At 45.6% G+C, this 21,596-nt stretch overlaps 1 protein-coding gene across 6 annotated transcripts in view; it reads left to right on the forward strand.

The window, feature by feature from the left end:
• Window positions 1-21,596, forward strand: part of FGFR3 (fibroblast growth factor receptor 3) — a 55,412-nt gene that overhangs the window by 23,971 nt on the left and 9,845 nt on the right. The window contains exons 3-9 of one of the 6 annotated variants that reach the window (XM_039723949.1): window positions 1,418-1,471; window positions 7,606-7,775; window positions 12,400-12,523; window positions 12,932-13,122; window positions 16,374-16,524; window positions 20,345-20,538; window positions 21,404-21,549. In XM_039723949.1, coding sequence (XP_039579883.1) covers window positions 1,418-1,471; window positions 7,606-7,775; window positions 12,400-12,523; window positions 12,932-13,122; window positions 16,374-16,524; window positions 20,345-20,538; window positions 21,404-21,549 — 1,030 coding nt within the window. Of the gene's footprint in view, window positions 1-1,417; window positions 1,472-7,605; window positions 7,776-12,399; window positions 12,524-12,931; window positions 13,123-16,373; window positions 16,525-17,645; window positions 17,791-20,344; window positions 20,539-21,400; window positions 21,550-21,596 lie in introns of all 6 variants that reach the window. The other 5 variants (XM_039723950.1, XM_039723951.1, XM_039723953.1 and 2 more) reach the window with 5 other exon arrangements.

Here is a 21,596-nt window from a genome sequence, read left to right on the forward strand (position 1 = left end):
CCTAAACATCCACTTCACTTGGAGCAAGCCCCATGGCATTTCCCTAGTTCTGCTGCCAGCAGGACCTCAGCTGTGGGTTTGCAGTTAGGTACGTGCTTGGAGTCGTCCTGGAGGCTTTGCCAGGGAGAAGGTGCAAAGCACGATGAGCCCCTGCAGTCCAAGGCAGGGAGGTGTTTCCTGTGCTGCTTCTGTGGATGGTGAAAATGCCTGGAAGGCCCTTCCAGATTCTGCAGGGAACAACTATTTGTTGTTACCTTTACTTCTTTTTCCTTCCTTTTTCTTTCTCCCCACCTTTTTTTCTCCATTTTTACCTCCACTGTGCTGGTCAGAAGACAGTAGAAAACTCAAGTGCATCTTTCAATGGAGAATGTTCTGCCTGGCTTGATCTAAAACAGCTCTTTGCACTTCTGGCCACATGTTGAACACTCAAAATGTTTCCTGTTTTCTAGTGTTTAAGGCCAAGATCTCTTACACTGTCTCAGAACATAAAGGCTGCTGGATTGTTAGCATTTTGCCTTTATTTAAAAGAAAAATTCCTGGAGGTTATGCAACATCAGTGATGCTAAATCTTCCAGATGCTGAAGTGTACTAAACTAAACTGTGTAAACTAAATCAAACATTAAGCTGCTATTTGATAATGGCATTTACATTTGCAGTAGTCACTTGATGGGGGGGAAGAGGGACTGAGCCTCCATTGTGGACAGCTTGGAGAAGGTGAAATGTCAGACCACATTAAAAGAAACAGTTCAGAATGTTTTGGAGAGGTACAGATGGAAAATTCCCACTTGTTTACCTGTATTGAGTTACAGCCTTGAGGTGCCTCTGTGGGAGGAATATAACTAAAGGAAACTGGTTCATGGAATACCTATCAAAACGTTGATTGAGAGAGGTTTGATTGGGAGAAGTTCAAAAGTTTTGGTCTTGGTGTTTGAACAAGGAGTTCATGAAGGGAGGTGGGGCAGGGGGATATTGAGTTAAAAGAAAAATGCAGGGAAAGTGAATTAGAAATGCTGACCTGTTGTTTTGAGACGTGGTAAAATAAAAAGTCTTCAGAGTGAATGCTAGAGGGAAGAAAAAAACCAAACCAGTCAGAGAGCTTGTTCTGCAAAAATAAATTTTCTGGTTTAGAATTCCTTTTGTATTTATGAGAAAGACAGCATTTCACACAGGGAGAAGTATTTGACATTGGACCATGTTTTCAGAGCACTGGCAAACTCTTGACACCTCTCTCCCAGTTGAGACAGCTCCTGTCCAGTTGTGCCTGGCCCAGCAGCATCAGAGGGGTGGGCTGCTGGAGCTGCAGGGAAGGGTGAGCTGTCACTTGGATGTCCCTTGTGTGACACCAGCAGCCTCATCTAGCACGGTGTCCCCACGTGCCATCCTCTTTCTGCTTCACTTCTTTCTTGTCTCTTTCCAGACTCCCCTTCGTCAGGTGATGATGAGGATGACGATGACGAGTCAGAAGATACAGGTAATTCATTTTTCTGGGACACAGAGGTCTTTTCTTTGCAGAAGCTGTGGCTCCAAAGCAGTGCAGCTCATCTGGGTGTTCACGTAGTCACACGGAGGCTTTGTGTTGAAATCAGTGACCTTAGGATGGAGCCACGATGAAATTTATCTGAAAATTTGGGAACAGCTGCCAGGGTGGTATTGCTGCTGTGGAATCCTACAGCAGCAGCACTATATTTTGAAGACTTGATGCTGAGAACCTGAATAGATGAGTAGTTACAAATTCTGCTTGCATGTAAATCCAGACAAGCCCACTTACTTATATTTGTTTTATTGCACTGATGTTACACGAGTTTTATAACATTTCAAACCTTGACTGCTTTACTTTGAACTATTCTGATTCTCGTCCTTACCAGTGTCCTGACAGGGGTCAGAGTACAAAACATACACTAGCCAAGGGCCAAATTTGCTGATGCCATAAGTGAGAGCAGCCTCTTTGGCTTTACTGCCTTTTTCTTTCACTCCTGTGAGGAGGAGAGTCCCAGGACAGTGCTTGGTGATTTCACAATGAGTCTCTTTCAGTCCCATTGCTGCTTTCTTTAAGTGCAATAGCATTAATCAGGATCATTACAGGCTTCAGAGGTGTTTAGTGCTGGGTTTTATTCTGCTCTTTATACTTCTGCAGGGTGAGCTGCCCATGTGTATGTATTTTTAATAAATAGATGTCTCTGCATTTGAACTCCCAATCAGCTATGTACATTGGCAGAGGTTCAGCATGACTGGAAAATCTCTCCTGCCTGTAACACTGCACATGCAGGATCTTTCAAACAGGTCTGCCACTGCAGTGAGTTAATACTGCTGTGTGGACAGTAATGGTGAGTTACAGTGCCAGGAGACCCATCAGCAGCAATTAGTGGTTTTCTGATAGCTTCTAATTAGGGGCCAAATCCTGCCAGGTGACAGGCACCTTTGCAGAGGTACTCAGGGTTTGTGGTACCTGCTGAAGAATGGTACAGACTTAGGGAAGGTTTGGTTTGGTCAGGATATTTTCCTTGCTGCAGAGCAGCTTCTGGTGAGCACAACTGATTGTTCTGTAAGTTTTTTAATGTGGTTTATAGAGAACTCAATCTCTTAGCAACAGGTATCACAAAACATCAGCTGGCTTATGGTACAGAAAGACTTTTTTCTTCACTGAAAAGGAAAACACACATTTCACCACGTGTATTTATAGCCTGTTTTCTGGGTCTTCTTGACTTTGAGGCTGTCTCTGGTTTTAGACCTGAAGGTAATGTCTGGCTTTGCTTAAAGGTCTCGTTATAAAAAGTTGAATTCTCTTCTGCTTTAAAAATGGTTGATTAGCTTAATGTGTCAGTGCAGTGAAACTCATTTTGTGACAGGGGTGTGCTTTGTGTTGCTTTCTTTGGTGCCAGATCCTCCACTTAACCCTCAGAGATCTCCTGAGTCTGGGTAGCTGTGTTGTTTACCCTGGTACCACCACTGGCAGGACACAGGGGGCTGAAGGACCATACCAAGCAGGCACACATGGTGTAGCTGTGCCATGTTCTGTGAACACCCCAAAGACCCAAGCCCTCTATCTCCTGTGGCAAAAATGTGCCCTACTAATGGGGTGTATGAGCCCCTGCTCAGGCATCACACACAGCTGTGGTCAGTAGTTGGAGGAGAAAAGGCAAGAAATGCTGTAATGCAAAATAAAAACACCACAGACTCATAGGATGGTTAGGGTTGGAAGTGACCTTAAAGGTATCTGGTCAGTATAACTGATATTATTAGGGGGAGGCAGTCCATCCTGGACTGGCTCACTGAGTGTTGCCACACTGCATATCACTGAATAAAATCCTTTTGTCCTGGCCCCTTGTGATGATAAGCTACTTTCCTGGCTTGTGTTACGCAGCAGAGTTTCTCATCCTCACATAGTGGAGAGTTTGGAAAGCTGATTCCAATAGCATCATGAGTTTGAAGCCAGTCTTGTTAATTTTAAGGGTTGGAAATACCAAATTCCATGTGGAGTGCCCTGCTCTCTCAGTTTCCTCTCTGAAAGGCAGCATAGAAACAGAGCATCCTTGAGGGGTGGGCAGCAGAAAAGAATAAGGAGAAACTTCTGCAGCTTCAGATCAGCTCGTTTGTAGCAGCCTTGTCACAAACCGTGATCTGCCTTTGTAGAAAGAGGCTTTCTAATACCTCTGTTCTCTACAGCTGTTTTTCCTGGCCCCGAAACAAAAACAAAACTCCCTTTTCACACACTGTGCTTCTGCCCCAGTGCTCCCTACCCCTCTTGTATCTGTTTGTTTGGAGCCCCCGCTGCGCAGCCCCAGCACCTTCAAAGAACCCCCATAATCTCCAATTAAATCTGGCTCTGTCCTCGGAGGCGTCAGCTGGGGAAATTACACAATTAGGGGGTGATTCTGTCTGCCACAGAATTTGGTGGCAGCTCCTAATTGCTAAATGAGTGCTTGGCTGTATTAATTATTCCAAGTATTGCTCTCAGGTTTTTTTTAATTGGTCATTCCAGTTGGATGGGTGGCCGGTGTCTTTGACGAACAAAACGGACCGTCAGGCTTAGTGTTTGATGATGGGAAAGGGCTGGTGATAATGTTTGGGGGTTCCTTTGTTATTTTTTTTTTCACACCTGCACATGCAAAACCATTGCTGGTAATTAATTTACAGAGAGCTGGTCTAGAAAGCTTTCCTGTCTTTCATCCTTCTTCTTTTCCCGCTCTCAAAACTCTCTGGAGCTTTGCAAGCTTTGCTTGAAAAGAAGAGTTAGAAACATTTTCAGGCCCTTAAAAAGTGGTAATGAAGGGACTCAGAGCAAAGCAAAAGCAGGGATGTTTTGTTCCCTGCTCCTGCAAGTGAGAACAAAGGCACTGTTTTCAATGTGTAAACGCTTTCTTCCAGTTCCAGTTTGACTTGAGAGCAATGCCCTGTTTGAGTCTTGGCACAGTAATCCAGGGGTGCCCAGCCCTGGCAAGCCCTGAATCTTACAGAAGAGCACCAAAACGAGGGAAAGCACTCAGGGAAGAAGTCGTGTCTAATTGCAGCAGGCAGGAGTGAATCCTGCCTTTGCTCCATATGGAGAATATCCCCAGCTGGAAACTTTCCTGGGCTCCATCTTGCTCCTCTCTGATGTCTGATAGCAAAATCCCCCTTGGCTTCAGTGACTACATTTGTAGCCAATGGGTTGATGGATCTCCTGTGAGATTCAAACTCATCTTTTGAATGAAAAAATGTGATAAAATGTCACCCTGCAGCACATGCAGATGTTATGTAAAAGGGAAGAGCCCCAAAAAGCAAAAGGAGGAGCATGGTCCTGACCAGGTGACTATGTGATGTAATTACACCTCTGTGCCTAGATGATTGTCACCAACACCATAAGACGGGATTTCTTGTGGGCAGATATGTTAATCAAACAACAGGACAGGTTATTTGGTGCCCTCTGTGGTGGTGGCAAAAGGGGCCTTGTCCATCCGTGCCTGGCCTTTGCCATACCTCTCCCCTGTAGCCCTGTTAACCTCTTGTAACATCCCCAGAAAAAAAAGGTGCATTGCCAAAAGGAGGCATTTGGCCAGAAAATGGTCCAGGCTTCAGAAACCAAGGACCAGCATGGGTTGTCTCCTCTCCAGCCTTCCCAACGTCACCCCAGGTGTGCTCTGCATTCACTCCCCTGTTGCTGCCTGGGGATTTGACCAGTCTTTGCATGATTTCTGCCCTTCCCTCATGCTATTACAGCATCATCCTTCTACCATCAAGACCTGTTCCTTTAGCTGTTGCACCTTCCCTTCTAACATTTTGTGGAACATTTCCCATTTTTGTGCATTTCTGCCATCTGGAACAGTAGATGGCTGCATGATGCCCCATTTTAGCTCACTTTATCATGTAGTACTACAGGCCTCCTGGATGGGCTGTGTGTTCACAGCAGAGTTTGTAGCTGGGGTTTTCCAGAGCCATGGGAATTGTGGGGATTCCTCCTTTTGCTGTTGTTTGTGCCAGCCATGCTCCTGCTGGATCCTGGCAAGAACAGGGCCTTAAGCAGTTTCATTAATTGAAAAAGGAGGCGTACGCGGGATGTGTGAGCACAGATCCCGCTGATACGTGGGGCTGACTCTGATAGGCATCACACTGTTGTGCAAGGCAGGCTGAGGGCAGATGCAAACCCTCAGTGCTGGATTTCCCTGCCCTGAGATGGTGTTACTGAGGCACCTGTGTCCAGCCATCCCACTGCAGAGGTGGGGAGGCAGAGGGGACCCCAGCGGGGTTTTCCTAGCATATGGAGGGGCATCCTGGATGGAGCTCCTGGCATCCCGTTCCTCACGGACTTTGCAAGGTGGAGGAAACGTGGGGAAAGTGTTGGCAGGTGCTAAAAAGCAAAGGGTGCATGGATTGCCTTGGCTGAGCTGTATGACCTTTCCTGCAATATCCTTGGAGCTGGAATGCAGCAGGGAGCCTGCATGGGGGACACTGGGGACTTACACCAAGGTGGGGTCAGTCTCTGACTTACTGGAGTTGTAATGGGATGGGTATCATGCAGCCAAATGAGGTGTGCCCAGCGGGGTTTTCCTAGCACGTGGAGGGGCATCCTGGATGGAGCTCCTGGCATCCCGTTCCTCACGGACTTTGCAAGGTGGAGGAAACGTGGGGAAAGTGTTGGCAGGTGCTAAAAAGCAAAGGGTGCATGGATTGCCTTGGCTGAGCTGTATGACCTTTCCTGCAATATCCTTGGAGCTGGAATGCAGCAGGGAGCCTGCATGGGGGACACTGGGGACTTACACCAAGGTGGGGTCAGTCTCTGACTTACTGGAGTTGTAATGGGATGGGTATCATGCAGCCAAATACTTCGGGGATAAGGAGTGCTGGAAAAAGGGAGCAGCTCCCACGCATCTCAAAGGGATGCAGCAAGAGGGACAACGTTGTACACACTTGTCATTAAGCAGAAGGGGGATTACAGGAGCTTCAGAGGAGCACTGAGATGGGGCTGGGATGCTGGCTGGCATTTCTGAGCATGGTCACCAGTGCAGGAGAGGCCAGCAGCAAGGCTGTCCCAACAGCTTTGGTGGCCATCATGTTCTCCAAGGCAGTTCTTGGAGGACCAGTGCCTTCAGTTTGTCTTGGCCAGAAGCACACATACCTCTGCAACAGGTGCTCCATGTCTGTGAGATTTCCCTACCCACCTGGAGGAGATGCCATTTACACTCCTTGCCCTCTTCTTGCTCTTTTGCAGCCCAGACACTGCCTGCCTCCACCTCCCTTTGCCCTTGGTGTGCAGCACAGATCTGGGGGGCTGGATGTGGCCCTGGTGTGGCAGCAGAAACACAGCATGTGCAGCTCTGCAGTGTTGCCTTAAGCAGAAATGAAAGCTTGGGAGACTTTTTTTAAAAAACTTTTTCTTTCTTCCCAGTATAATGAGTTTGCCGCTGCTGCTGCCTTAATTTGGAGTTAATATGTAATGTTTGTAACACAGCCAAGGAACGTAGCTGTACTTGAGGCAGATTATAAAAAGTATCTCATGCTAACACTGGTGTTTTAAAATTTATCCCTGTTCAAAGGTAACATGAATCTTTAAAACTAAAATCACTTGTACTTAAAGAACATAAACACGATAAACCAGTTTGGCACTGGCGCTTTTTTTTCTTTCCTTCCCTTAAGGAGGATACACTACATTTGTACTCACTGAAGAGGAACATTTTCCAGTGCACTCAGCTCCTACGTTTTCTCTGCTCCCTTGCTGGCCCATCAACATCCTTTTACAGTTCTAACATCTTTCTGCTGTTTATGCTTCTTGGCTACAAATGTCCCAAAGGTACATCTGTATCTTTTTACACACTGAGGCCAGATTCTCATCCTGATCTAGGATAACTCTCCTTGTTGATTTGAAAGGAGCCACTTTAGATTTATACTGGCATTACCAAGACAAGAACCTGGTCATGAACCTTTCATCACAAAACTGAAATGCAAACACCCTCTCTATGTCAATGAGAGTCATTTAGCTGGAAAGCATTTCTGTCATTTATCTTAACGGCAGCAGGTAGCAATTTAACTGTCAATCTGCACATGCCAAAGACTCCTCAAATGCATCTGCTCACCAGCTGATATCCTCTGCTGCAGAAAGGGGCCTGTTCAGCTTGGTTTTCCCTTTCTCAGGTGTCCCCTTCTGGACCCGGCCAGATAAGATGGAGAAGAAGCTGCTGGCAGTTCCCGCCGCCAACACCGTTCGCTTCCGATGTCCGGCGGGTGGAAACCCAACTCCTTCCATCTACTGGCTGAAAAATGGCAAGGAGTTCAAAGGGGAGCACAGGATTGGGGGCATTAAGGTAAGGTCTTGGTTTGGATCTCAGTTTTTTGTTGTTTCTACCAACTAGAAAATTGTACTGCGCAGTGATTAACATGGGTAGTTTAAGAGCACTGTCCTGAGTGTGTAGGAATGGAGGTGGTTCTTGGAGTCTTAGGAATTGCTTGGCACCAAAAGTGTTAAAAAGAACTGCTGTCCTTCGGGATCAAAGGCTAATTCCTTCTGAGTTTGTCTATAGTGGTCATTCAGGGAGTAGGTAAAAATGGGGCTGGGTTTGTGGTTGCATTATGAACAGGGATGAAAAAGCAGGAGCAGAAACTTCTGTCCTAATTTCTGGAGATGAGCCCAGTGCATTGAGATGTGTTGGACCAAGCCATAGCTGCTCCTAGCTCTCAAAGAAAACCTATTCAGTGTCCTTTGAAGGTATAGGAAAGACCTCACCAAAGAGCTGGATCATCATGCTGGTAGTCATTAACATTCTTGTGGTATAAATCACTGACCCTTGGTCAAGTGTTGGATTCCCTTGTAGCCAGAGTAATAGCATCTGCTCCTTGGCTGCTTTCTTCTTCCTGCTTCCTTTCTACCATGAAGTGTTCTGGAAAATGCTCTGGCTCATGTCTACAGATAGACCTCAGGGACACAAAACTCCACTGCAGTCAAATTATTTAATTAACCAGAAGTCTCTGTGCTACTTTATATGATGAATTGTGGCAGGATTTTAAAAGTAAAATCAGCTTTTCTCACATTTTGCTGCTGTTGTTATTACTTTGTCCCCTTGAGGTCACAGTCAAGACTTTTTTTTCCTGGTTTTATTTGGGGACAATAAAACTGCTGCAGCTGATTATAGCAAAATCATCATAGCAGGAAGGACTCTTGAGCAGCGACTTTTGCCTGCTCTCTGCCAGCCCTGACATATCCCTGGGCTCTGCTGCTAAGGAGAAAAGGTGCCTTGTAGAAAGGCACCTTCATCAGAACTCGGAATAGCTGTGTGCTGATGCCTGCCACATCTGTAGTGTTCTGAAAGGGGACTGGGCATGCAAAGCGTGCCGTGCTCCAGAAACCAGAGAAGGATTCAGAAAAAGTCCCCCCTCCCCACAGTTTTGGGCTGTTTCTTTCCTGTTAGCTCAGACCTGTTCCTGAAAGAGCCTTTTGTGGTGGCTTCAGTGGAGCCTTTAAAGCTCCTTCCTCAGTCCTGTCCCTGCTCCAGTCTGGACGAGGCTGAGAACACGCTCAGGTTTGGATCTTCTGAAAAGACATGGAGGGTAAAGAAGTGGGGAGGTGACTCCTGGGGGTAAACTGCTCTTCAGCAGATGACATTCACAAAGCACAAGCAGCTTTTACTAACTGCAGGCTGTAAGGATCATCCTGAAGTGTTTGCAGGCTTGCGTGCGCCGTTCCAACAGCTTTTTACTAAACTGTGTCACATCAGCTGCACTAAATTGTGCCTGCAGAAAAAAATATCTGAAGCTGAAAGCAATTCCCCTACCCACTTTCCAGTAGTTTTAATCTATCTTTGAGTTTAAATTGACACGTTTCATCCTCTGAAACACAGTAGTGAGTCTTTGGCATCACTGTGCTTTGTTTCTCTGGGGGCACCTTCCAGCAACAAGTCAATGTTTAAGTCAATTTTTAAAAGAGCTATTGAAGGCAATGTCAGGACAATTACAGGAAGATTGGTTTAAGCTCTCTGTCTAGGTGTAGTTCTTTGTCCGATTCTTGATATAAAGACATCATTCTCTGTAATTTTCCTTCCTTTATTTGCTTGCTTTTGGTCATGAGCCACAGTTAGATGTAAGTAATCTAGTGTAAATCTCATCCAGTATAAATATAATGATAGATATCAACTGAGATTTGAGCCAGAAAAGGGGATTGAAAACCTGCTCGGTATCTCATGTATTTGAGATTTAAATTCCCTGTTACAACTTAACTTCATAACAGGATTAGGCAGCTTGAAAAGAATGGGCAAGATCCAGATTTGGCAGAGTTTGGTTGGCTTGCTTCATCTCGAGATCTGGTCTTAACCCAGAAATCCTTGAGCTGGGAATGTTCTCATTTGTTTTCAGTGTGTGAAAGACTTTTAATATTGATTGTGAGAAGCCTGTTGTCAGCAAAGGAAAGCTGACCACTCTTCCATATCTGCCCCTTGCACATGGCATTTAGACCCGTGTGACTGGCCAGTGTAAAGCCTGCAAGAGAGAAGGGTGAGTGTTGAAAACATGATAGGCAGGCTAACCTGGTTTTATTACAGTTCATCCTTAACTGGTAAAGAAATTCATATGACTTATCATATGAAATTTCCCAGAGAGCATTAATGGTTAAATCCGAGTTGGAATCTCTAATATCGTAAGCCTGTGTGTGTTAAGTGACCCTAGAAGGGAAGATTGAGGGGGAGGGGAGATGGAGGATTATCCCTTCCCCAGACCATTGCACTGACTTGCATACCAGTCTGGCAAACACGAGGTTCCAAGTGTGTCTGTAAATGTTTGTTTCACACGGAGCCAAGAATGACAACACCAAATAAACCAGAGGGATTTCCAGTATCTCACCCACTTGATTAATGCCTGCACTAAGTCACTTCATGTTTCTAGTGTTTTATCGAGTGCAGTGACTATCCTAACATGAGAATTACTCTTTTGCCAAAGGTTTTCAAAACTAAAAATGTCTTCCTAAGTTTCCAAACAAGTTCTGCCCCATGAGTCTGTGCCCCCAGGTTCTTCTCTATTCAGAGTACAAAGTTCCCATCACAAACCTGATGAAGAGAAGTTTTTGAAAGAGTCATAAAAGTGTCTTTGAAAGTGCATCCTTTGTAAAACGCCTAATTTGGACCTGGTTTTAGAATATAAGTCAGACTAGGGAGTCATCCATGTGTCTGGAGCCCCATTTCCTTGGAGTAGCTCTTGGGGTTCCAGACACAAACATTTTGCAATGCTGAAAAGCGGATTTAAAGAAGCCTTCAGACACAACTATGAGACAAACCAGTATGGAAATGAGCCACTGAGCAGCCACAAATTTGCATTGAGACTTCCGTGACGGTCTTCTGTGTTCAGCTGTGGGCTCAGGGTCCAGGCTCAGTTCTCAGAGCTTCTCTTACTCTGTAATTGCCACACGGTTACAGAGATGCAGCAAGGAGGTGCAGTCAGAGCTGACCAGACATCTGCCACAGCTGAGATGTCTGTACCAAATGTTTGGCCACAGCCTCCTGTTACCCATACTCTGAAATGAAAAGAAATGCCATATTCAGCATTCTCTGAAAAATGGGGTGCTCAGCAGTGCTGTTTTCAGGGCTGCAGAGGTCTACAAATTGTTAAAATGACATTTGCTTGCTTATCTTGCAACTAAGCTGTCTAGTCCTATGGTTTTAAACCTGCTCTTTGCAAAGTTCTGGCTTTGATTGCAACTTGGCCCTCTTAAGGAAAGCATGTGGATACAATTTATGTGTAGCAAAAGAGGTTAAATGACTTCATATTTGAGTTCACCTGCTGCAGCAAGAAATCTCCAGGAGCAATTACACCCTTGTTTTTTCCATCAGCCCCTGACATTCTATAGTGCAGCATTATTGTAAGTCTCCTATTTCTGTGTCCTTGGGGTCACCTTCAAAATGTTTAATAAAGTTAAATGTTCTGCTTTGGGCAGCAGAAGGCATCAAATTAATATCCAGAGATTTGGAGAGCTTTCATATGCTATGCACCCTGAAGTCATCTTTGTTACTGTTGGTTGCTTTCTGTATTAATTCAGGATTTGCTTTCCATATCCATTATTTCCTTTATAATCATTAGAAGCAAATGTTCTAGCTGAGATCACAGGGCAGCAGGTCAGGGTGGAGGCATGGGCTGTGCTTTCCCTCCTGCTACTGAACCACCATCAGCTCTGGACATGAGCCACATCCAGAAAACCCAACTTGTATAAAACTCAGTGCCAAAATAGAAGGGCTGGCCAAGCATCTTAGGGACCAGATTTGAGGCTGGACATGTTTGCTCCTGTGTTTTAGAGGGAATTTAGGGGACTAACTCAGCTGGAGAAACCTGTTTCTGTTCAGACAAATGCCATAACTGTTGTCTCCATAGCACACACATTTTAAAACACAGATCAGAATATTAAAATAGATAAAATACATAAAATATAGGTCCTATGTGATGCCTGCTGAAGTCATTATTCTAGTGATGGGTGCCACATTCTGTTGTCAGCTGGCTTTGTTATTGTGATTATTGTGGAAACATAGAAGTCCCCATTGAAATCTCAGTGTGTTCCATTGTGTTGCATCATTTTTGCATTGGTCTTAATGCCTTTTCTCATTAACACTTAACAGAATTCACAGAATGACTAGGTTGGAAGAGACTTTAAAGATTGAGTCCAACCCATGCCCTAACACCTCAACTGAGCTCTGGCATCAAGTGCCACATCCAGTCTTTTCTTAAACACATCCAGGGATGGTGACTCCACCACCTCCCTGGGCAGACCATTCCAGAACTTCATGACTTTCCATGAAAAACTTTTTCCTTTAATTACCCTTGTAAACGGGTGCTTGTGATGTTCAGGCTTCCTCTGGGGTCCAAGTGTGTGGCAGCTCAGCGAGTTTCCATTGGTTTGAAAGGTCTGGTGATGGTGGTGCTTGGCCACAACGTTGATGTTTTGGTTTCTTTTCCCAGCTGCGACACCAGCAGTGGAGCCTGGTGATGGAGAGCGTTGTGCCGTCGGACCGAGGGAATTACACCTGCGTCGTGGAGAACAAATATGGCAACATTAGGCACACCTACCAGCTGGATGTGCTAGGTGAGATCCCACTGCTTCCCCTCAAATCCTGATCTCTGGAATAGCTGTGTGATTGGATGTGGGAAGCAAGAGCTTGGTTTCTTTCCCAAAGTATTGGATCATGTGTCTTCTAAAACCAACAAGCTTCTTTTTGGCCAACAATTCGGGCTCACATCTGTGATCAGAAAATTACTTGGTGGGTCTGCAGAGGGCCCAGAGGGCTGAAATGCCACCTCCTTTCCCAGGTGGTCCTCCCCTGTCTGGCTTGAGAAGCCCTGGGTAGAGCAGTGATCAGTAACCTGAGGGGGACAGACCAAATTTGTATCCTTTCCCCTGAAAAGCCAGAAGATTAATGTTTCAGAGGAGAATACTTGCTGGGGGAAAAATAAGACAAGCAAATTAGGATTTCTCCTCTTTTCTGTTTTTCAGAAAGGTCACCCCACCGACCAATCCTGCAAGCAGGGCTCCCTGCCAACCAGACTGTGGTGGTAGGGAGCAATGTGGAATTTCACTGCAAGGTCTACAGCGATGCCCAGCCTCACATCCAGTGGCTGAAACACGTGGAAGTCAATGGCAGCAAGTATGGACCCGATGGAACCCCGTATGTCACAGTGCTGAAGGTTGGTACACGCTCCTCCTTCTCACCCTCAGGGCAGTCCTGCTGTGAGCCTGCCCAGAGGATTACTCTTCTTTTTGGAGGAGATACAGCAAAAATGCCCTGAAATCGATATTCCAAACTCTTCTGTTTGCCAGAGATAACATTACTACTGTGGTGGCACAGATAAGCAAAGTTGTAAGAGCTGAGGCAATCGTGAGAAATGCAGCATAGTGAAAGAGCTGTCAGATTGCATTTGACCTAAAATTGTAAAAATACCTTTTTTTTTTTACAGCTTCAGTGGAGGTATTCTCAGGGTTTATTAAACTAAAAGTCTCCCAACTAAAACACATTCTTCCAAGTAAGCACATTGCAGCATGCACATACCAAATAACACTGAACTACCAGCACCTGAGAGCCAACATAATCTTGTTCCAGCCACTAAATTTGTGAACACTGCTGTTATAAATGCTCAGAAAAACCTTTTTTTTTTTAATTGAGCAAAAGTACATAGTAAGATCTTACTTGGTTAAAATGCTTTCTTGAAAGGCAACTTTCAGATTACAGCCATAACAAAGCCAGGGGATTTGGTTCCCCATAACCAATGTAAATATAAAAGTAGGGAATAGGGAGGGAGGAGCACATTGGAGTTCTAAAATACTTAGAAAAAATAGTTAAAGGCATCATGTGGTGGTGTTTATTAAAATATATAGGGCCAAAGAGTTTTTCTGGCTCTGCAGTTAGTGCTGAAAGCAGATTTTGTCTCTGCAGCTTCAAGCTGAGGCTGTCCTGTGTGTGGACATTCCCTGTGCATATCCTGCTGCACACACCCTTCTTGTCTTTGTATGAAGTTCAAAAAAAAACAACCACCACTTATCAGACAGTATCTACAAAACTGTAACGCAGCCAGATACATTATAATAAAAGCCAGAGACCCTGGAAATAATTACACAGATTGAAATAACAGATTGGTTGGAAGAAATGGTTGGAGACAGTTCTTCAGGACTGGCAACATGTGCTTCTCGCGAGTTCAGAAAACTTTTTATTTCTCTCCACCTCTCCAAATGTGTTTGAATTATGCATATTTGAATTTCCCCCTGGTTTCACAGCCCAGCACCAAGCTCTGAATAGCTGGTTGTGTCACATGCCATCTCATATAGTCCCTGGGCTCTGTGTGTGGTCCCTGTGGGATAAAGTGCTACCTTTTGGAAGTTTGCAGAGCGGCTGTGAACAGTGCCTTGTGTCACAAGCACAAGCCCCCATTTTGCTGTGGCAAAGAACATATAAATAGTCCTTATAAATAGTGTTTTAAAATTAAGTTGGAGCAGCACCGGGGTGGGTAGGTAATTAGAATTGCCAAATACCTTCTCTTCTGTGGATGGCAAAGGCTCCACATTCCTCGAAGGGGAGCACAGGCAGGCGTTTGAAAGCACAAGTTTTGTTTGGTTTTATGTTTTTTTGCTGAATAGGACCAGCACACGTCTATTTACTACTTCTGGTTAATCAGGAATGCTTTGAATTGTATTAATGCCGGCATCAGCGCTGGGGCACGGAGCATTTCCATTTTGGGATGCATCTTTTGTGCGCCAGTACTGGGCCTCCACAGAGCTGTGTCAGGCCCAGCTTTGCAGGGATTTTTTTTTTGTTTTCCTTTTTAAACGTGGTGTGCTTGTTTTTTATATGTAAAGATGTGATGAAATGATCTTGCTGTCGTCTCAGGGCTGGTCTGTTGGCGTTATGGACTTGTTTCCCTGATGCCATGCAGTGCTGCTGCCTTGCCCCAGCATCCTGGCAGGAGCAGGGTGCTGTTGACAGCCCCCCTGCCCACAGAACTGCTCTCTCTGGGCTGCCTGCAGGGAGATAAGGATTTTTTATCAGCCTGCCCTTCCCTCCTGCTTTCAGGAGATTTTGTGGAGTGTAGGAGGTGCTGTGGGGCAGTTTAAGTGTGGGGAATATCCCAGTGTCCATCGCAGCAAGGGAGACAGAGAAGTGCCCAGCATGTGAAATTCTCCCCCCTACATCTAAAGGGGAGGGTGAGGGGGTGTCAAACCCCACCCAAGTCCAGATGGATAAGTTGAATGCTGTACTTTCAAACCATTTTTTAAACAGCCTGACAAAACCAAGCCATCACCTGCATCAGTTTCTGAAAGCCTGAGCTAATTTGTGATCAAAGAAAACCCCTTTTTCTTTGCAGAAGAGCACTAAATGCATTCCAGTTACAGAGGGGGGCTGGCAGCACTGTGCCCAAGCTTTGTCAAAAGCTAAATAGTACATTCTGCATTGAAACATGCCTGGTTTAATTATAAACAAGGCAGCAACAGCAGGCAGGCACGTTTCCCCACTAGGGCAGACAGACTTGCACGTAAGCCTTGGAGATGAGCTCAGGTCAGAACTGGTGGTGTTTGTCATCAGACATGGACACTGGGGCTCGTCTCTGGTGCCTCCTCTGGGTTCAGTTCCCAATAACCTATCAGAGCTGGCTGCCCCGGTGATTTTAATGAGCTGCAAGTCATATTGGCAGGATCAGGCTTGGAAATGAAAGGCAGCAAGACTGGGCTGGAGAGTGTAAGACCAAAACAGAGAAGACATTTGCTTTATTTTCATTTCCAGAACTGAAGCTTCTTCTCAGGCCACTTAAAACAGTTATGCATTTTCAGCCAAAATAAAAACAACTGTTTAGTGTTTAGGGAAAAAGCTGATGTGCTGTTGTGGCAGCATAGAAGAAGAGAAATAAACCCATTGCTTAAAAGTCTGAAGTTTGTTTGATTTATATACACCACTTTATTTAGTAAAGAAGAGGCTGCTATAAGCAGTGGAAAAAATTACAGCTAATTTCTGAAAGGCAAAGTCAGCAGCGAGTTTCAGACCGCCACTGCTTATATTTTGTTTCCAAATTCTATTTTGGAATCTGATAATTGAAACAGTATTTGCTGAGCCGGGTTGCAAACACAAATCTCTGCTTAAGCCCTTTATCTGGTGCTCCTGTCTGCGGAGTTAGTAAGAAACCATCGGGCCTTTGAGTGCTGTCAGATGGAGAAGGGGCAAACTGGTCTGTTTTTAAAAAGAAATCGCATGTGTGAAGGGAAGGGAGCTCACCTGCACGTGGTTTGGGGGCCAAAGGCACCTTCTTTTCACCAGCCAGGTGCTGGGTTAGGTGTCTCACCGCAGGGTGAGCCGGGGATGTCACCAGAGCCGTGCAGTCAATCCTAGCTGATGTAGGTGCGATGGAGCTATTGTTTGGTTTACTGAAGTTCAGGTTTCTGTCTATTCCTGCAGTCTTGGATCAGTAAAAACGCTGAAGCCGATGCTAACCTAAATCTGTTCAATGTGACAGAACAAGATGAAGGAGAATATCTGTGTAGAGCCAACAATTTCGTAGGCATAGCCGAAAAGCCATTTTGGCTCCACATTCGCAAACCAAAACCAGGTAAACCACAGACTCTGTCCCAAGGCCCTGGCAACTGCAAGAATGAGCTATAACATTTTTAAGAATCTAGTGATTAAAATTACTATTCATTTTGTATTATACTCTGTCAACTGACGCTGAATGGCTTTATCTTATTTTCTTGCTAATTTTTTTTTACAAGACTGTAACGCCTATACAGCAATTGCCATGGAAAAATTCCCACAATAAAATGACTGTCAAATTTTGCTATCAACCCTTCATACTTTTATTCCTTTCCTTTCCTTACAATTAAGTGCTGATAACAGAATTGCATGTTAATGACCTGTGACGTTCCAAGCTCTGGAAAACCAAACTGTTTTGAGTTTTTCACCTACGAAACTGAATTAATCAGTTCTGTCCCTTGGAGAGGTAATGGAGAAATAAATATCAATGTTGGCTCATGCAAGCAAACATGTTAACTAGAGAGGAGAACCAGTCTCCTGGGCTCTGGGGTTTGACTCCAGCCTGGAGTTTGACTGCTGTATTATTTGGTGCCACTGCAGGAGAGTTCCTTACAAGCACCCTCTGGTTATCAGCCAGATTTCTACTGCAGTGTTGAGGTCTGTGTAATCAATATATGGCTTTGAGATGCCCACTGAAGAAATTCTAAAAAATTCAATAGAATTCTAAAAATTCTAAAGAATTCTATATTTTCAATGAACTCATGAACCATAATGTTTGTGTATTCCTCTGATCAGCACTTGAATCTTTCCCCACTACATCTCCTGTCCTTTCCCCTTTCTTTCTGTCTGTCCTCATTTCCCATCTCTCTTTCCCCTCCCTTGTACTCACCTCACTAACCCAAAGTCAGTCATATTGTGGGGGCAATTTTTCATTTGGATGCTTTTGCTTGCATGCTTCTTTAGTGGGACAGAGTAAGAACCTGGTGAAGGGAACTTTTTTTTTTTTTTTTTTGCTTTTGACTACAGGTTGCAGAGGGGAATGAATAAATAAATGCGGAAGATGGGCCATTGGAAAATAAAAAAAAAAACCAAACCTTAATTTGCTTTTGAAATTTGCCTGTGGTGTCCTCACACTTGCTGGGAATGTGGCTTATTCTCTGTTTTCCCTCTTTCTATATGTGTGTGTTTTTTTCCCCCTAGACGGCAGGTGTTAACACAACGGATAAGGAGCTAGAGATTCTGTACTTGCGAAATGTTACTTTTGAGGATGCTGGGGAATATACTTGTCTCGCAGGGAATTCTATTGGGTTCTCACATCACTCTGCTTGGCTGACGGTGCTACCAGGTATTTCCTTCTGTGCTGGCCTCTCCTTCCCTCTCCAGGATGCCTCGATGTTTTGCTTTGGAAATGCCAAGTTCCCGGAGGCTGCCCCTTGCTTGGAGCAGGGGTGTTTGCCAGGGAGACCTCTTCTCTGGGATTTGCTGCAGACCCCTGTTGCATACTTGCAGCTGACTCTTTTTGGATTGCATCTCAAAATTGAAATGATTGCAGTAATGATACAGTAAAATACACAGAATCTTTTTTTTTGTCTAATAACGGGGAGGTATTCACAGCCTCTTTGTTAGGGCTGTTAAATGCCAAAATAAGGAGCTTTGTCTTCTTACACTGACAGTGGGAGAAGAAAACCTCCCCATCAGATGATCCAGGGCACCTAAATTGGACATGAACTGTGGATCATCTTAGGAAGGATCCTTTCTGTCTGACCTCATATCTTAACCTAAAATTAGATGCATAAGTGTCTGGTGTGAGTACACCCTTCCCTGCCTGTAGCATTATTTCCACTTCACGGATGAGCAGGCCAAGATAGTGATCTCAAACAGAAGGTCAAGGAGAGTCATCTGTAGGCAGAGCACAGGAGTCCTGGCTCCCAGGGGCATTGCATGCTGCCTGCTCCAGCTGGGATCGATGAAAGCTGCAGTGGGCTTGAAACCTGAGGCCAGAGTGACCTCAATTTTGTGGCCCTTTCATGTGCAAAGCTCTTATTGACAATGAAGCCAGCACAGAATGTGCAACAGAGAGAGCTGTTCTGCAAAAGGGGGAATGAGGCTGTGCTGCCCCTTCACCTGCTGAATCTGCCTCTGGCTGCAGGGCAGGCTTAAGCATGGTCCAGGGAAGCACCAGCAGTATTCATATTGAATCTCATATGTGCTGTGCCTTGCAGAACCAAACCTCGAGTATTTTCAATACCCCTGTGCTGAAAAGGCACCCAAAATCCTAAAGAGCCCACCTTGATTCATAGACCACATTTGGGTCCATCTCACAACACATCCATCTCAGGATGTGTTCAGGAACTGGGAACTTTGGCATTTCTAATCTTGACTTTATCCTGTGCGGGTGATTTGGATGTAATCACTTTTACTGGGGCTTAAGAAGGTCTCCTCCATGCCCAACCCTGCTGCCAGTGGGATCTGCTGATCTTTCCTGTTTATTTGCCAGCTCTGTAATAGCTGATCTGATCCTGTTTCTGTTTCTGACATCCACTGGATGAGAAGACATTTCCTTTGGTTAGAAGACTAATGTCTCTTTTATTTTCAGAATATCATGATATTGTCTCATCTGACTCACACTCTGCTTTTACAGTTTATGAATTGACACCTCTTATATAAGCAGGAGAAAACTGACCAAAAATCGGAAAGTAGAACTTTATTTTGAAGTCAGATGCAGTGAAGGACACTGTCTGTGCAGCAGCAGGCCCCCACAGAGAGGGGTGCAGGATAAAGCCCACCTGGGGAACTTCAGCTTGCAATGCCCTGTCCATGCTACAGGAGGAGGGACAGGGAGCAGAGGCAAGGCAGCTGCAGTACCAACCACAGTGCCTGATCCCAGCAGATCTGGTACTCCTGTCTTGTGGGAGGAGATGGCCATTGGCAGGATCAGGCACACAGCCTGGAGCAGCCCCCAATGTCACCAACAGCCCTTTCTCCATGTCCTCCTGGGCTCTGCCACCAAATACTTGAAACAGAGCCTGCTGCTGCCAGGGAAAGGCTCCTGCTGCTTGCTGAAGGGCTGCTCAGCAATGGACATGATCCATTACTGAGCTACCCACACCAGCATGACTTCATCATAAAGCTTCCCACTGCTGACTGTCCCTCTGATGCCAGCACACCTTTGGGGGACAGAAAATCAGTCCCACCATGGCTCCTTCCTCTGGTCAACATGCCTGTCCTGAAAGGAACAAGGGGGAAAACACAGCTGACCTTTGCTGGTCTCTGTGAAGTCTTGCCAGCAGGTAGCCACTGCTGATGGGCTCATGCCATCACCCTCCTGGCTGTCCCCCCTCTCTGGGACAGACCTTCCAGCCTCTTCCCAGCAGAACAAAGTTTGCATTAAATAATTAAGGAGATTTTTCTCTTGAGACTTTCTCACTTTTTCCCTGTGTGATGTCTTACTGCTGGGTGCTGTTCAGGCCCCTTGGTCCCTCAGGGCAGGCACAGGTCTGGTGGAAATGTTTGTTGGAGAGTCTGAAACAACAAAGTGCAGCAAACCCCAGTCCTGCACATCCAAGGCATCCGGCCACTTTGTGTGGATTTGTGCAGAGAGCAAGATCTTGGTCAGAGGGACAGCACAGACGTGTGAAGATGCCTTCAGCCTAGAGCAGTGGTTTTCAATCTGTGGGCTGGGGACTCTTAAAAATTCAAAGTAAAATTACCCCAAAAAGGGCAAAGTAATGTTTTAGCTACAGCTGCAGGTGGAAAACCACTGGCCTGGGAGAGTCCCCTCACTGAAGTCACTGACAGTGACGTAGCTGAACTAGTCCTGCCCAGATTCTCTGTGCTGTGTGGTTGTGTGTGGGCAGCTGCCCAGCCTGTCCTGACTGCCATCTCTTGTCACCCTGCAGCCGAGGAGCTCATGGAGATGGATGATTCGGGCTCAGTGTACACTGGCATTCTCAGTTATGGCACTGGCTTTTTCCTCCTTCTCCTGGTGCTGGTCTTGGTGATTGTCTGGAGGATGAAAATGCCAAACAAAAAAGCCATGAACACTCCCACTGTTCAGAAAGTCTCCAAATTCCCACTCAAGAGACAGGTAACAGAAAGTAGATACAAGATTCCTATTCCCCTCTATGGTATCCCTCTTTTTTTTCTTTTTTTTTTTTTAATTTTTTTTCTCCTTCCTCCATCTCTTGGAAATTCTCTCTCTAGGTGAGAAGTTCCACCAGAAAAACATTGCCCAAGAGGGACATAATTTGGCTGCAGCCTAGAAGTGTAAAATAAATAATATTTTATTTATTTCTATGCCCATGGAGCTTTGGCAAAGGTGGCAGCTGCCTCTAGTTCGTGAGCAGCCCCCACTGCTGTTGGCCTTGCCCAGGAGGTTTTGGCAGTGCAGCTGTGCTACAAAAAGCACATCTGGCAGGGGAAGTCCAGTACAGGCTCCCTGGAGGAGCAGGGATTTGGGGAGAAAGAGCATTATGTTCATTCCTGCTTTCACAGATGTCACTGGTGAGCCCTGAGCTGTTCCTGTGATGGTAGCAAAGGTCCTCTGTGAAGTTAGAGATGTTCTGCTGCATAAAATTGCAGAGGAGCAGGACCAAAAGACACCATGTGAAACCCCACAGTGAGGGGTACAGATTTCAAGATTTGGCTGCAAGCTCACGGTGGGCAGTGACATTCCAGGATGGGGGAAGTCACTTCATAGCCTGTATGGGCTGTGGAGATGCAGCAGAACTGGATGGATTACACCTCCTGATGCTGGAGGGCACTGGCTGACCTTTCCATCTGCTGAACACTTGACCACTAGTGGATTTCAGCAAGGGTGGGGGCATTTCCCAGTTAGAAACTCCCAGAAATCTGTCCGTGGGCCCAGAGAGCTCAAACCTCCTCAGTGATCCACCTCAGGCACGGCCTGCCCTGGAGATACAGTTGGCAATAACACTTCATTTGCTCTACCCAAGCAGGTGTCGCTGGAGTCCAACTCTTCCATGAATTCCAACACGCCCCTGGTCCGGATCACGCGCCTCTCCTCCAGCGACGGGCCAATGCTGGCCAACGTCTCCGAGCTGGAACTACCTCCAGATCCCAAGTGGGAATTGACGCGGTCTCGGTCAGTCAGAGCCATGGGTTGGGATCTCTGTGCCTGCTGGGAGTGTC

This window comes from Passer montanus, unplaced genomic scaffold, assembly GCF_014805655.1.
Source record: "Passer montanus isolate IOZ18808 unplaced genomic scaffold, ASM1480565v1 scaffold51, whole genome shotgun sequence".
In the NCBI taxonomy this organism is placed as follows: Eukaryota; Metazoa; Chordata; class Aves; order Passeriformes; family Passeridae; genus Passer; species Passer montanus.